The 16091-nt window shown below is 40.7% G+C and overlaps 1 protein-coding gene across 3 annotated transcripts in view; it reads right to left on the bottom strand.

The window, feature by feature from the left end:
• Positions 1-237: 237 nt before the first annotated feature.
• Positions 238-16091, bottom strand: part of WNT7B (Wnt family member 7B) — a 94678-nt gene continuing 78824 nt past the window's right edge. For all 3 annotated transcript variants that reach the window (XM_058853076.1, XM_058853077.1, XM_058853075.1), the window contains exons 3-4: positions 15714-15985; positions 238-3597 (exon numbers count right to left, since the gene is read on the bottom strand). In XM_058853076.1, the coding sequence (XP_058709059.1) occupies positions 3118-3597; positions 15714-15985 (752 nt within the window). In that variant the 3' untranslated portion in view covers positions 238-3117. The remainder of the gene's footprint in view (positions 3598-15713; positions 15986-16091) is intronic.

The following is a 16091-nucleotide window of genomic DNA, read 5'->3' as shown; positions in this document are numbered from 1 at the left end:
CATTGGTTTCTCTGTAGCACTGGTGTAGGTAGATGGCTTGAGACTGATACCACACACAGACATGTTCTTTACTATCTCTCCTGAAACACAAAAACTGCTTAACAGTTGGAATTTGCCTATCATTTCTCATGTGGAGAAGCCTGTACACAAATGGTCTTTTCATAAGACCTTGTTGTTTGGGTTTGGTGGTTTTTTTCCCTAAACAAAGAACAAATGAAAGGAAAAAGAATTGGAAGGGGAAAAATTAAGTTTTAATGGAAACACATTTAGTCTCTTGTTTTCTGTTTGCCATAAAACATTAACATAGTAAACAAATTGATCTTTGCTCTTAAGTTCTTTAATAACATAAAGTATGTTGAGTTTTGTCATGGCTAAGGTATAGTTAAACCACATGTTGCTGGTCGTGTTCCAACCTCTATTGTCACAGGTCTTTGACATCAAACGATATTTTTAAAAATAAAAGTTGTGTGTAACCCACTTCTACTCACAGACACCTTCATTGAAAGTTGTGATTTTGGGGAATGTTTTGGTATATTAGTGGCAACGGTATTTTCTGGCCAAAACTACTTTTCCGTGGGACATATTTCAAAGTCCAAGCATTCCCACTGCCAGCCCCTGCTTTGTGTCATACATCATCTTTTTGAATGCTGCACCTCCACATGAGCAAAGCTTCTGTAGAATGCTCTGAAACATTACATTCCAGACTGCTCACCCAGTCGTGGGACTGTTACAGTGGTCTTACAGTAGCAGACAGAGCTATTTCAAATAGGGGTGTGGAAGAGAGAAAGTGTCACCTTGGTCCACTTTTTGGAGTGGTTGGTGTTATAATATATAACCTTTTTTCCTTTTTTTTTCTTTTTTTTTAAACACAGTGTAGTTCACAATAATTTAAAATACTCTATAGACATTTAAACGATATACAATAATATAACTTAATTGGATTCCTCAATTGTACTTAACAAATACTATTCTAATATATTTACAGTATCTAGTACCATAAAACTGTGCATTACTGTGTTTGGGAGCTTTATTTGCTTCCTGTCAAGAATGTAGTGAAAGTACAGTATTATCACTATTATTCAACAACAATACCCATGAATCCAAGGGACTTTCAATTACATGGAGTGAATCTAGTATTTTGGGAGCCCCTGTTGACTTCTGTGTAGTTGCACTCATTCATGCCAAGGCATGAATGAGTGTATTTAGAAATCAAGAGCAACAACGTAAAAAATAAGCAATTTTGCATTGCTCTGTGAGGGAGTAATCAAAGGGGTCTGATTTTCAGAGGGTAAGTGCTTGGGGTCAGAAAGTCAGGTCCTCACAAGTGTTCAAATGAAGGTCCCCAAATCATTAGTTACCTTTGATAGTACAGGTCCACAAATTACAGAGGTAATTCTGGCTCATTCACATGTCCAGCATGGGAGATGGTGGAGCTCCAGGTCCACCAGCCCCTTGCCCCAAGAGCACCATGTGGATGGACAAGTGCTTCCATGTCAGGTGGGCAAGGCTCATGGCTCTGCAGCCCCTTAATATAAGTAATGAAATAAAACAAAAGCTAAAAATGCAGATATGCAGATGTAAGGAAATTTTTAATTCAAGTTTTCAGAAAATCAGGCAGGGACCCATGGGAAAAGAAAACAATTACATGGTTAAATGGGCTGTGTTCTAAGTGGGCATATCTGGGCTCTTGGGGTTAAAACACTAGATTTTACAGCAGTAAAATATCTGAGGCTGTTTTTAAAATCTCTCATAGGGAAAAGGTGTGGGAATTAGGATTGAGTGCTATTAAGAAGTGAGCTTCTTTTTTTTAACATTCATGTGCTTACCAGGGGGTACATTATTGCCAACCTTAAAATAATGATGACACAGACTAACTCAAATTTTGGCTTTCTTATGCTCATGGAGCCATGGCAGCTCAGAGGTTGCAGCAACCTAGAGCTCAGCTGCCACACTTTCATTGACTTCTGAGTGCATACTGAGCATAAGTTTTTTAAAAGTCTTGGAAATATTAACTTTTAACCATTAAAGGGAAAACACAATGCCTGGAAGATCCTGCCAGTGCATTCAATGTCAAAGCAAAACCTTTGATATTTGTTGAAGCATGTCTCTGTATCCTAAAACTCCCTGTGAGGAGCTGTGAGCAGGTGCTCCACACCTCAGGCCTGAGTCTAAAAAAAGTCATTCCTATTCAGGAGGCAAGTGGGAAACATCTATATCAAACATTGGTAACCAAAGTTTCATGTGATGTTTTTGCTCAGTTCTGACAATTGCTTAAACCTACAGTAATTGAACTCTCTAATAGTGGAGTGACAACAGATCAGTAGCATTGAAGAACTTAGGGAGAACCAAATACAAAAGTCATTAAGTCAGAGTTCCAATAAGTTTACATTTAGTACAGAGTTAAGACATAGCTACCCGTTAGTGCTTAGAATTTTTTGATACTATTAAAAACATAAATAATTATTTTTAATGTTCATTCAAAGACTTCCAGTGTCACTGGCAGCTGATGTAATTTTGTGAATGTTTGTTGGGTTTTTTTCCAAACTGATAGTGGAGTATTTCTGCCATAGATTTTGCTCCCTAAGAGTTGTTTTCTCTCTACCTACTTTCTTAGAAATTTTGGTTTTTGCAGTGAGAATGCTGTGTTCTAGTCAGTGACGATTTCATTTCCTTAAAAAAAGTCTTCGTTTGCACAGGGCTAGACAGTTTTGTTGCTGTAAAATAGGAGAAAGTGTCTTTTTCTTTTAAATGTCATGGGAGCTGCAATGCAATCAGCTTCTCTGATATGTATAATTTAAAATACTAAAAGAACTCTGCTACACCCAGATTGTAGGTTTTTTAAAAAAAAAAAAAAGAGAGAGAGACAGAGAGAAAGTTTCATGTGGTTGTCAACATCACCTTAATCTTGTTGCCCATGTTTCCAAAGCAGTTACAACAGCCAGCCAGCCAAAATGCACCATCCTTAGAAGTGTAAGTAGTGGGGGGGAGTGGTTGTTGTGGTGTTGGCTGGGGTTCTTTTCCCCAAGAGGATTAGATGTGCAAAATGATGCTGTCGTTGTTTGTTGTACTCCACTTTCCTCAGTCGTGATTTGCTCTGTTTGTTCACACGTGACGCTGTTATTTGCAGGTGAACACCTCTGTCCGCTCACTACACGTGTTGCACTTCACAAAGCAGCACCAGTGGAATTTGCAATTGCATTGCCACACCTTGGTGTACTGGTGTGTGTTGTAGCCTCTCCCGCAGCACATCATGTCGCACCCGTCCGCGTTGGGAGAGGTGCGGTTGCAGAGTCGTCCCTGGGTACCGATGCTCCCTGTGGAAGCATCTTCCTCACAGTAGTTGGGTGACTTTTCGATATACACTAAATCCGTTTCCATGGGTTTCTGGTAGCTCTTAAGCTGCTTGATCTTCAGGAAGGTTGGCTGTCTCAGTCTACTGGCTCGTACCACCTCCACTTGCACTGCAGCATTGTATTTCTCTTTCAAAATATATCCAATCTCTCTGAATTTAGGAAGTGTGGTCCAGCAGGTCTTAGTGGTACAGGAACCTGAAACTCCATGACACTTGCACTCCAGTTTCATTCTCTCTTCGAGAACCTATGTGTACAGACATTTGCATATTGTTACTGCAGGAAAACAATATTTCAAGCCTGCCTAAACCTCAGTCTGTTCAGTTCATATGAATATTCATTACTGCTGGTTGAAATTTTTCAAATGCATGTTTATAAATCTTCTCACCTCCCAGCAGAATGCTCATAACATTTTATTTCAAGTTGCACATGGTTGGAAATATAGTGTTTTGTCTTTTTTTGGGAAAACATTTCCATTCTTTTTTCAAATATCAGAGAATATTTACTTACATTTTAGAAAACATTTCTTTAAAGCCACAGGTTCAAATAATTTTCATTTTGGAAACAGCAAAAAAAAAAAAAAAGGGTTTGGGGGTTAAGAGGCGTAAGATTCAAAATATTTAATTGCTTTAAGTAACGATGAAAGAATGCTTTAAAAGAACATATATACTGAGTGACTGAATAAGCCTACATGCAAGGAGCTGGAACTAGATGATCTCTAAGGTCACTTCCAACCCAAACTGCTTTATGATTCTATATTCACTGCATATTGCATAATTAAATATTTTGCCTATATACCTGGTAAACTTATGGACTATTCCACCCACAGAATGTCCCACCCCCTTTAAAAGCAGCACTCATTGCCGTATTTAAATATTTAAGTGAATAATCAGCCACAAATACATTTTTTTGTCCACCAGGGCAATGATAAGACAACATTAGAAGGAAAAAAATTCCACTCAACAGTGAGCAGGAAATGTATTGCTGTTGTAGAGGAGGTTCAGCTAGAGGGGTTTAATTCACAGTCAGAAGGGACACAAACTGGTGGGTGCTCAGGCTCATGCTCCACTGTCCTCCTGCTGTTTCTGCTGCAGCCAAGCTGTGCCACGACTGGCACATCCCTCCTTCCCCAGGCCAGGTTGTGCCCGGGGGGAAGGCGAGTGATGTCTTCCCTCTTCGTGTGCAGCAGAGGGAAGCCAGCCCCACGGAAGTGCCTCTCTGTTTTTCTGCCCTTGCGCTACCACTTAGGCCTGACCATAATTACACCCACAGTCATCATTAGCTTATGAAAATCAAGGCTTAGAACAAAGCGAGCTGATCTTTCCCCTTTGCAATGGGATGCTAACAAAGAAATATGAGCTACCGAGCTTGTCTGAAAGCATTACTGATGCTGCAGACCATCTCCTGTAGTGGTTTCACTGCAGATCCCAGAACATGACTGAAACGGGCAAAGGATAAAAGGGCCGAAATCTGAGTACAATGGCATAATGAAGTAGGAGGGAGTAAAAAATGCTTACGGCTTCAGAAACTGGCCTTAAAATAAAAGCTGTACAGATCTGGTTATCCCAGCAAATAGAGGGCACCCTCCTGAGTTGTTTGTGTTTCACTTAAATTGTATGGTTTGTTTTTTCCCAAATTTCTGGGGTTTCAATATTAAAGAGAATATTTGGATTTGATTCTCCCTTACCAATATACGGTAGCAAGTATAAGATAGCTGAGCAACCTATGCAAGAATCATAAAATACCCTGAGTTGGAAGGGACCCTTAGAGTCCAGCTCAGGACAACTCACAAACCCACCCTATGCAACCCTGAGAGCATCGTCCAAATGCTCCTGGAGCTTTGGCAGCCTTGGGGCCATGACCATTCCCCAGTGCCTGACCATCCTCTAGAGGAAGAGCCTTTTCCTGATACCTAACCTAAACCTCCCCTGACAGCTCCAGCTGTTCCCTCGGGTCCTGTCCCTGGCCACTGGGAGCAGAGATTGGAGCTTCCCCTCCAGTGCCCCTCAGGGGGAACTGCAGCCCCTGCTGAGATCTGACCTCAGTCGCTCGTACCTTAGACCTGGAACCACAGGCTTTACCAGGGTCAAGGTCAAGTTATCCGATCAGAGGCAGAAAAGGTGTTTCCCAGTCAGGTTTACTGAGCTGGGCAAGAAACTTCTATAGTTGCAACTGCTCTAAAAGAAGAAAATCAACAATGCTGTGTTGAGCTAGGTTTTTATGAACACTGGAATGCACTGTATCACCTTCCAGTCTTCCACACTGATAGAAAACTTGCCACCTGCTGCTGCAGCAGCAGCATTTCAATGGCAGTGAGGAGATGGATGCACTGTGACATACTCTGGGGTCTTTTAGGGGCCTCCAGGGTCTCCTCTGTATCCATTTCTGACCTATGGAGAAGGTATTTTTCCAAATACCTCCAAATAAGATTTCACGCCTGTTCCACAAATCTGGATTCAAATAATCTATTGATATTTAGATGTATTTGTTGATATATATATAAACGTGCTTAGAAGCTGTGCTTGCTGAAAAACGTTTGGTTTTCTTGAAACTAACCCATTCCTACAGCTTTCTCAATATGCAGTTGCAGCTGTAGGCACTGCAGCAAAATCCACGAGAAGAGGGGGATGGAGGCAACACCTCCAGAGTATAGCACTAGGATCCAAGGATTTCCAGGAAAGCGTTGCCAATGGGATCTGTCACCCCTGAGTCATACTCCTCCCTGAGCAGTAAATCTTGTGAAGTGTACATATTTTGTCATGCTCTACATGTGTTTCTGGTGTCTGCATTTTGGTTGAAAAGGCCAAATTAGTAACTTGTTAAGAGAGTGGGAAGAGGTGAAGTTCATGAAGCTCGTTATTCTTCTGTGGGCTCAACACTGTGGGTACTGTCCTGAGGAGCCTCTGATGTGCTTCCCTGATAGACTGGAAAGTGTCATCGCTCCTGAAAAACAGATGTCACCCATTTCAGTGTCTTGGGTGACATCTTTGGAAGTGAATATTTATATATGGATGCCTGTCTATCTATGTAATAATTGTTTGTGTGTATTTGGTTGAGGTGCTGATGTCTATATACATTATTACATACATTATATATATATATATATTATTTATCAACGCTGCCTGGCAACCTCTATATTTCAATCTCCAGCAACTTTATCCGAAGTCTTGATTTTTTTTTTCTTTTGCTGTTGGATTTCTGAAGGTCCAGTTTTGTGATTCATTTTGGTGACCAGAAACCTGATTTCACTGCTGTGTTTTTTCAAAGATTCCCACTATTTTTGATGGTGGGAGGACTTGCAAATGCAAGCCATGCAGGCTCAAAAAAGCTGTAGTTTCAAAAAGTATTAATTCATGCTCCTGAAGCCAATCTTACAGGTTTTTTTAATTTTTTTGGAGGCTTCTCTCATGAATGTGGAATGCTTGGGGTTACAACACTGAGAAGGGGCCCAATCATCAGGTAGTTAAATTCCTGAATGCTATAATTTGTGTGCCCACAGTCAGCTGTGGGTATAAAATTGTGCCCAAAAACTTGGAGGTCAGGGAAAACAAGGCCCAAACTAAGCAGATTCTAAGCAACATTTTTTCCCCCCTCTTTCCACCCAGATGCTGCAGAGTGCCCTTCCTCGCTGACAGTCCAGCATGCTCTGGCCCTCCAGAGGAATGTCTCTCTGCGTGGTATCTTGAGCAGCTTCCTACTTGCCAGGGAGGTGCCATGGGACTTGGAAAAGGTGGCCAGGTCTGGCCTTGTTTGCTCAGTGCTCTGAATGAAGAGCAACCAACATTTTGCTTCCTAAAAGTCTCTCCAGCTCAGTTTTCCTCGGCAAAATTCCCATCAAAGCTCTGACCCTGAACCTTAAAGGTACTTATTTACTCAAATCTAAGACACTGTGCCAAGCTAGGTGCTTAATTAAAGATTGAAAATCATTAGCTCATATGAGCCACTCTCTCAGCAGTTTCATTTGTCATATGTCAGTGCCTGGTATCTAATCTTGAATGGTGTACAGCAAGATCTACCTCCAAGAGCAAATTCCCATAGCTGGGCTGTGCTGCCTCAGATTAATCATAGGAACATTCTTCAGGTCCCTCTTCCACATACAGGCTCACTCCCACCCCAGTATGGGCTTGCCAAGTGAAATTTTCTAAGTACTGCTACTTTGTTAAATGAATTGTGAAATATAACATTAAAGCTTTCTTAATCCCACATCTTTTTATACCTATATAAATCATGCATTTAAAATGCAATCTGAGGGCTGTCTGCTGCCAGTTAAGTAGAAAAAGACTTGCAAAGACCAAAATAAAACAAAATGATATGTATGAAAACAAATTCATTTTTTCAAGTTCCATATCTAGACCCAACTGCATAACATCAGACACAGTTTTCGTACATAGTAAAAATCCTAATTGGATAAAGTATGTAAAAACAAGTTACATGTTGCATGTGTGTGGGTTTTGGCTTAGCCCTGCTGGTTTTTTTTTTTGTTCCTTAATGGAAATGCACATTGTTGGAACAAGTGTTGAATGTAACAAAATCCATATAATTTTTTGACTGAAGTATCAAAAAGAAATAAAAGACTAGAAGAGTTTTGCCTCATCAAATATGCAAGTGATCAACTTTTGTTTTGGGTAATAACTACCAAAAGAGATGGATTCTGGTCACAAGATGTCATCACTTCTTTGATGCTCATGCAGCTGCAGCCATGAGAGCTGATGCCTTGCTGATGATGTGTGGACACTGGCTAACCCAAGTCTCAGTGCAGCCTGGGGCCCAGCACTGCTGACAAAATGCTGATCTCCTGGACCCATCTGGGAATCCAAGATCAGTTGGTTTGGGTTTGTTTTTTTATCTTGGATAGGCGGGAGTGTAACTAAGATTGGTAGGGTGTAATGCTGCTTTTCTGTCCTGAAATTATTCTTTGTAAATAGCAGATCAATTGAGCAGTTCATGGTGTGTCTCCTTGGGCTGTGCCCAGCCCTGTGAAGAGGGAGCATGGAGCCAGCAGGAGAGGAATAAGGGTACTTCAGCTGCATGGTTTTCTTTCTGCTCCTCTGTGAAGCTGTTCAGTCAAGCATCATAACAGTATTTATATTCTGTGGGATGAGGAACAGAGTTACTTGTTTACTGCTCTTGTCACATCCCTGTTTTCCTTATTGTTTAATTTAGTGGGAGCAAGGAGCCCCTGCTTTGCAGCAGGTCAGAGTCCAGACAGCAGCATGAGCTGGTTTTTCCCTGCCACTGGCCAGAGCTGAGCAGGGGTGGGGACAGTTGGGGGTGTCAGGAGGTATCAAATCACCTTCTCCTGTCCTCCACTTGCCTCCCTAGGTAACACACCCTCTTCCATAGCGTCCCCACTTAATGCATTGAAAAAGCTGAGGAAGGCCCACTGCACTCTACACAAGTTCTCCTCTTGGCGGCTACCGGAAAATTAACCCAGTATTTAGGGACCTGCTGCCCAGTAGATGGATGTCCCTACTGTTACCAGGATGAACAATAGCCTAATCCATCAGTGTTTCCTCTTTACTTTCTAGGAGAAGAGAAAATAGCTTTTTGAGCAATAAACTGCTGCAATTGGTTAAAAGGTTCTGAATATTACTTTCATGGTGAAATGTTGCAAAGCAGATTCCCTCAGAAGCATCCTCCCAATCATCCCCAAAGCAAGTGTGCTTGCTGTGTTCCACCCTCTTTTCTATGGAATTTGTTGTAAACCTTAAAGGTAAAATATCACCTGAAATAGTTAAAAATATTTCACTGGTAGTTTTATTCTGACAGGCAGAACAGATGTGTCAGGTTTGAGGTCGTGCAGTGATATTTCACTTAATGTTTGGTACATGCCTTGCATGCATTACACGGTATGCATGGGCATGCACATTTCTTGAATAAAACTGTTTAACAAGTCCTAAAATATTTGGCTATACTCCCCTCTAATTTTAAAGCAAATTGTTCAAAAAGTAGGGTAGCACCAGATGTAGCTGCTGGCAGTCTGTGTTAAGGGTGTGTTTCTGGAAGAAAAAAAATAAGCTAACAAATCCAGCCCAATTGGAAGCAGGAGATCTATCTTCATGAGATTTTGAGCCAAAGCTTGCATATTCAGAACATATGGATAAGCTCCTAGTTATCCATCTAACCCACCCAAGCTGTAGCACCAAAATTTTTGAAATTGGATTTATGTAACTGTCTGCAAATCACTTTAAGTGGGAAGATGAAAAGTATGGCATTAAGCTCAACTATAGAAAGATTTTCTTTCATGAGTGGTCTCACAAGGATGGGAAGTGAAATAATTTGTCACTTTTAGAGAAAGAAACTTTCAGCAAATGATGGACTCAAGGCAGTAAAACCTGGATAGTAACATTCTTTGCATCCCTGAAATGACTTAGGAAACAAAGTTACATTTAAAAGAATATTTTAGGCTTATAAGAGCATAAAATTAGTCATCTTTCACGTTTGAAACTGGGATTCAGCCTCCACTGTGACTTCAGAACATTTAATTCAGAGTCTTTTTCTGGGCATTGCTTCTTATCTTTACATTCTGTCCGGTGACAGTGTGGGCAGTCTGCAGAAAATTAGGCCTGTGTATCTTGCAGGAATGATCTTTTTAATTATAATGTTTCATTATAATTAATGAAGGTGAAGGTGAAGGGAGCTAAGACTGTCTTAATATATGCACAGAAAATACACAGAAATATGTATAAATATCCATAATTATGTGCACACACACTACATATATTTATGTCTGTGTATGTATTTAGAATAGAATAGAATAGAATAGAATAGAATAGAATAGAATAGAATAGAATAGAATAGAATAGAATAGAATAGAATAGAATAGAATAGAATAGAATAGAATAGAATAGAATAGAATAGAATAGAATAGAATAGAATAGAATAGAATAGAATAGAATAGAATAGAATAGAATAGAATAGAATAGAATAGAATAGAATAGAATAGAATAGAATAGAATAGAATAGAATAGAATAGAATAGAATAGAATAGAATTTTTATATCTTTATATGTGTATATATGTAATGAATGGTAATCAACATATCACCTCATTAGCTGTTCTAAGCCAAAGCAAGTGAGCAAAAAAAACCCCTTCCCAGTACCACAGGCCTATTCCACCAGAAACTATGACAAAAAGCCATGGCTTAGGTGGAAATGTTGTTCCAAGTAATTTAAAAATCTCTTCTGAAGTGAGCTTGAATTATTTGTTGTTTCCCCACACTCATTTTTTCATATGTAAAATAAGCTGTTGTCATCCAAGCATTCAAAAAAAAAATAACAGGAAAAGCCCATTGCTGTTACAAAGGAGTAAATACTGGGATGGTGTCAGGCTGAGCTGCCGGCAGTCAGTGTGATGGGTATATTTCTGGAAGGGCCAGTTTTTTCTACACATAACCACAGTAACTCCATTGTAAGAGCCTAATTGATTGATAAACTGTTAGAAACATTTCTACTTTTTGGTAAAAGCTGCAATCTGCTACCACTTTGTCAGTTTGTTCTTTTAACTCAGCCCACAAAAACAAACGGAAACCTCCATTTTTATAAATGAGATTCCCCATGAGAGACGGTCATTGTTTTGAAGATTTCAACAAAAAGTTAAGCTTAATGATGTGTGTTCCCAGATGTTACTCTAAGCTCATTTATCCTAGAATAAAGATACTTATTTCTAAAAATAGATGGTAGAAAGCTGTCTCATAAAACACCATCAAAGCTGACTTGGTTTGTTGGTATTTAATTTTTCATTACTTTGACAAAGTTTTGCCCACAGATCTATCTATAATCTTTCAGACTTGCAACAAAATGTTCTTTCAGTAACATTTGTGTTAGACTTATACTAGTCCTCCTTTGGGGGCTTGTTTTCATTTACCACACTTGTACTTTCCATCCCAAATCATAGCAGATGTTTGGAAACTGACAGGGAAGTTTGTTCCTCTGCTCTTCCACACCCTGAGGTGCCGCTTTGCCACAAAGCATAAAACTTCCATCAGGAGAGTCTTGTGTCACCAGAAATCCCTGAGCACTTATTTATTCTAAATTACACCAATGGCAAGATTATGATTTTGTCACTGGTGCTGTTTATTGCAAATTTATCAGAAATTTTGCAAACCTGCTATTAGCTGAAACAATTCTTAGAAGTTCAATGCAGAGCCATACAGGATGCAGTGCCGGGCAGTTAGGGGATAAACCCACTCCACAGTCATCAGATATTCCTTGAGAAGCCTAAGTGTAAATTTTTTCGAAGGAGATAATTTATTAGAGGATTGTGTTGAACATCTCAGCCCTAGACTCCAGTAAAAGACCCCCAAAGACTGTTTTTCCCCTCATCTGTTTGCAAAGTTTGTGCAATTATTTTTACAGCATGCTGCTTATTCCACAAAGGGAAATTCCTCTGGGCTCTGTTGTTAGCAACAGTGGAATAGCAGCAGACCAGCTTTTGAGAGCATCCCAGTGAAGACAAAATATTAGAGCCATGCTGCTGGGGTAGTTACAAACCCCTCTGACACCCAGGCATGTGTGGCACAAGCGCTGGGAGAGACAGAATGGGCAAGATTTCTGGCAGCACATGAGAAAGTCCTTGTGGTGGTATAAGAGACCATTCAAATAATTGTTGAGGGGGCAAAACTGGTGGCCAGAGTCTTGACTAATGATTGTAGCAATGAGCCTCTGGCCACCTGGTAGATGTCCAGTGAGCCCATCAAGGGCCTGCCAGTGACTTCAGAGTAAGTTGGGAACAACTGTATGTGGGGTTGAGAGTTCTTCATGTCCTTTTTCTTCATGTTTCTGTCCTAGAAGGCTCTATGATTCAAAAAGAAGCCTAAAAGGAAGGTAGAACATTTGTTGGCTAAAAGTTGTTCTTAGCTAACTCAAAAAGCTGATTTGGTATGACTAAAAAAGAACTGCAGTCCTTACCATTACAGATGTGAATGCAGGGTTTTTCAATGGTGAACGTGCTGTGAAATCTCTGTAGGAAGCTACAAAAGCATATACTTACTTTACTATCTTTACTGTTCATTACCACTCTAAAGTTGAAAATACCTTATTTGAAAATATTTGAGAACTTCTAAAGCAAGGAATTAAAAAATAAACTGAGTTGCCTGTGTTTTCCTTCTTACTTTTTATTCCTATTCATTACACAGATAAAATATCCATATTTTGGTTCTTTATAATACCAGTCAGGAACCAGAAGCTTGGCTCCAAATGTTAATACAAGCCACATACAGATCAGCAGGATGTCACTGACAGATTTCCTTAGAGCACTACGAGTTGTGTTGTGAGAGTTTTGGAAGGGAAAAGGAGAAAGATGCAGGCTCAGTGTTGCACCCAGGCAAATGGAGGAGCCAGTGAGGAAGGTGCACTGCTGGACCTTACTCTAACAAACAAGAAGGTACTGTTGGGGATGGGAAGTTTGGGTGCAGCCACAAGTGTAGTGACCATGATCATGTAGTTGAATATCCTGTGTGGGGCAAGGGAGCTGCAGCAGTTGGGGCTGTCCAGCCTGGAGAGGAGCCCCAGCTGGGAGGGGCTCTCAGCCCTGGGTGTCCCTGTGAGCAGGGAGGGCTCAGAGCAGGGATCAGGCTCTGCTCTGTGGGGCCCAGCAATGGCACCAGAGGAACGGGCAGGGTCTGATACCCAGGAGGTTCCACCTGGACATGAGGCAGAACTTCTTCCCTGGGCAGTGCCCGGGCACTGAACAAATTGTCCAGAGATGGTGGGGAGTCTCCTTCTCTTGACATACTCAAAACCCATCTGGACACAATCCTGAGTAACCTGGTCCAGGGGATCCTGCTTCAGCAGAGGGGTTGGACCCTTACCCATTCTGTGTTTCTGTGATTGCTTCTGTGATTTGGTGATTTCTGACTGGAGTGTGAATAAGGACCATGTGGAGTATGTAAAAATGACACCCATGCATAAGCAAAGTCTCCTGGTTTCAGATATTGTGTCAGGGTCACAGTCCAGTCCAGGTTTACCACGGACCCCCAAAACTGGCAGATTTCAGGTGAATGTGGGTCAGATTTCAAGTTTTCCTGGATTCTCAGAAGGAACTTCAGATTTCACACTGAAATTGCAGAAAACTCTGTAACAGCTTTTGTAAGGGTCCAACCCAGAAACACAGAAAGCATGTCCTAGGTTCCAGAGTTTTGTTCTAACCTTAAGTCTTAGTCAGTCTTGAATTCAAAATTCTAATTTATGCAAATAGCAAATTATTTCAGAAGAAACTAAATCACTAAATATTGTTTACTGTACAACTCTGAATATTCAATTAATGGGAATATATATCATAAGACCAACATTATTTCTAAACATGACCTCAAAACCATCTTTTATATTAGCACATTCCTCTGGATTTGATGGATTACACTTAAAAACAAAAAACTACACCAAAACCTTCCAGTCATTCTTAGCTTTTGAAAGCAAGACAATGAATTAATGAATAACTATGAGTATAAATAACTACTGAAAAATGCTGGCAACAAAAAATTTAATAAATTCCAAAATACTATTTATATTTTTAAAAATGGAAAAAAAAATATTGTCAGTATTGCAAGCCTTTTTATTCCTTTGTTAACATATGAAAGTATTATAATTTGCTTTTTGCAGGAACATTTGCAAAAATTTGCAAAAAATAATTTTTGAATTGTTAAACAAAATTTATTTGCATGAATACCAGAAGTAACAGTAAAAACATGCACTTCTTTGGTCTGCTTATGTCCCTCTGCTTATGAAATTCTGATGAAAAGTAAAATATAATGTGCTTAATAAGAATCAGCAATGTGGTTTAGCGGTTACTGGGCTGTATTTAGAATTGGGGGACCCATGATCAGTGCCTGCTTCACATAATGAGCTCTTTCTGTCCTTGGGACTCCACTGTTTTCCATCTCCATATCTGCTTTTGCTGTTTTGTCCCTCTTTCACATCTACACTTTGATGCAGGTCCAAGCAGGACCTGCATCAGGATCTCCACAGGGGTGGCACAGCACACACCACCAATGATGCCAGTCTAAGCAGGGATGAAAATGGATCTAGCAGTAATAAACTCTCCCTGACAAGTTTAAGAGTCGACTTCCATCTTCTTCTGCCTCCAAACACAATTCATGATGCTGAGCTGAAATTCCTAGCCTAAGTGATCAGACCTGGAGCTGGTCTTCCAATGTGATGGTCACCTGCTGAATGAAGTTCTTTTATACCTGTGGCAGCAAGATTTAGGGGAAAAGACTCAAGGCTGTTATTCTGTTTGGTTATTCAGTCAGCTTTCTCCTGCACACCTGGAGACCTCAGTGTGAACTATCACTGAAGTACCAATCTTGTCTCTATACTTGAGATTATGCCTCTCTCACCACACTGAATTTATGTAGGGTTTCCATCCCAGTGAGCTCCTGCCCACACAGAACTTTCCATATCAGTGCATGGCCAATGCAGCTGTGCTAATAAGAGCCAGTAAGATAATTGCACTGTTTCTGTCACCATCGATTCTACTCTCTCTGCCCAGTGCTCAGTGCAGGACTGAAAACACACATGGTTTTAGAGGAAAATTCAGTCTCACTTTGGGGACTAGAGGAGGAGGATTTTATTGGATTGCTATGTTGCTATGTTGAATTTTTCTGCAACACTGGAGTGGAGGGCTTTTCCTGGAGGAAAACACTTTGAAGGCTATGATCTCTCCTGAGGTAGTTATATTTGATGCAGAAAGATTTGTTGCACTTTTTAAAGGACAAGCTTTGAGAGCTATGAGGATTGCTGGTGAACATAAATTAGCATAGCTCCATGATGTTTATTGTTTCCATGACAAGCAATTCAGTCATGGGTGTAGACATGAAACTGTTTCTTCTTATGCAGCTTTTTTAGCTTTTAGTTACAAAGAGACAGATGTGCATCTGCTAAGAAGTGTATTGTATACTACTATGTGTATTTCATTAGAGCTGGGGTCAGATATGTGATTGGGATTTTGCTCAAATAAATATCTGGAAATGCTGTGGAAGCTGAGCAATGCAGACAACTCAGTTCTGTCCCATCACAAGCCCTGACACCCCTTGCTAGGTTTTTGCAAATTGGATGAAAAGCAGTGATTTATCCTTATGCCAAACAGATCCAGCCAGGGGGGATCTGTTTCCTGTTATCGGGGGGGCTGGAAAGAAGGCTTAGGAAGCAGAAATTTTTACAGGAGTACCTATAATACATGGCTAGCTCTGAATAAAAAAAATAATAAAAAATAAAAGTGAACAACAGATGCCATCTGGTGAGTTGATGTGGGTGCAGGATAACATCAGAGAGGGGGGTAAGTTCTCAGGGAATGCCTCCTGCCACCAAGCCAGCCTCCCCCCATCCTCCAGCACACAGGCCCCCATCCCTTGTTCTTTCTGGAATACCTTTCTTCCAGCCTCATTGTTGTGCAAGTTCATCAGCCTCCGTGCATTCTTTTTGATTTCTCGGGCATCAACAAACCTCCGGGAGAACTCAATGCCGTATCTGATATCCGCAGAGCATCCTCCCCACTTCCAGCCCTCCTCCTCGTTGTAGTAGCCCTGTTTCTCTCGGTCACAGCCACAGTTGCTGAGGTTGCCCTGGCTGCAGGCGGCCGTGACAGCGTGTGCAACCCCGGCAGCAGTAATGGCATAGGTGAACGCGGCTTCCCTGCTTCCTGTGGAGAGAAGCCAAAAGCTGATGGGTTGGCAGAAAGGCAGCACGTACTCACTAAAGAAAGTATACACATTATCTACAGCAAGGGGGTCAGGCAGCAAGGTGAG

This window comes from Poecile atricapillus, chromosome 18 (assembly GCF_030490865.1).
Source record: "Poecile atricapillus isolate bPoeAtr1 chromosome 18, bPoeAtr1.hap1, whole genome shotgun sequence".
Taxonomy (NCBI): Eukaryota; Metazoa; Chordata; class Aves; order Passeriformes; family Paridae; genus Poecile; species Poecile atricapillus.
Note: the sequence above shows the minus strand (reverse complement) of the source record. Positions and strands in the feature narration are given on the sequence as shown.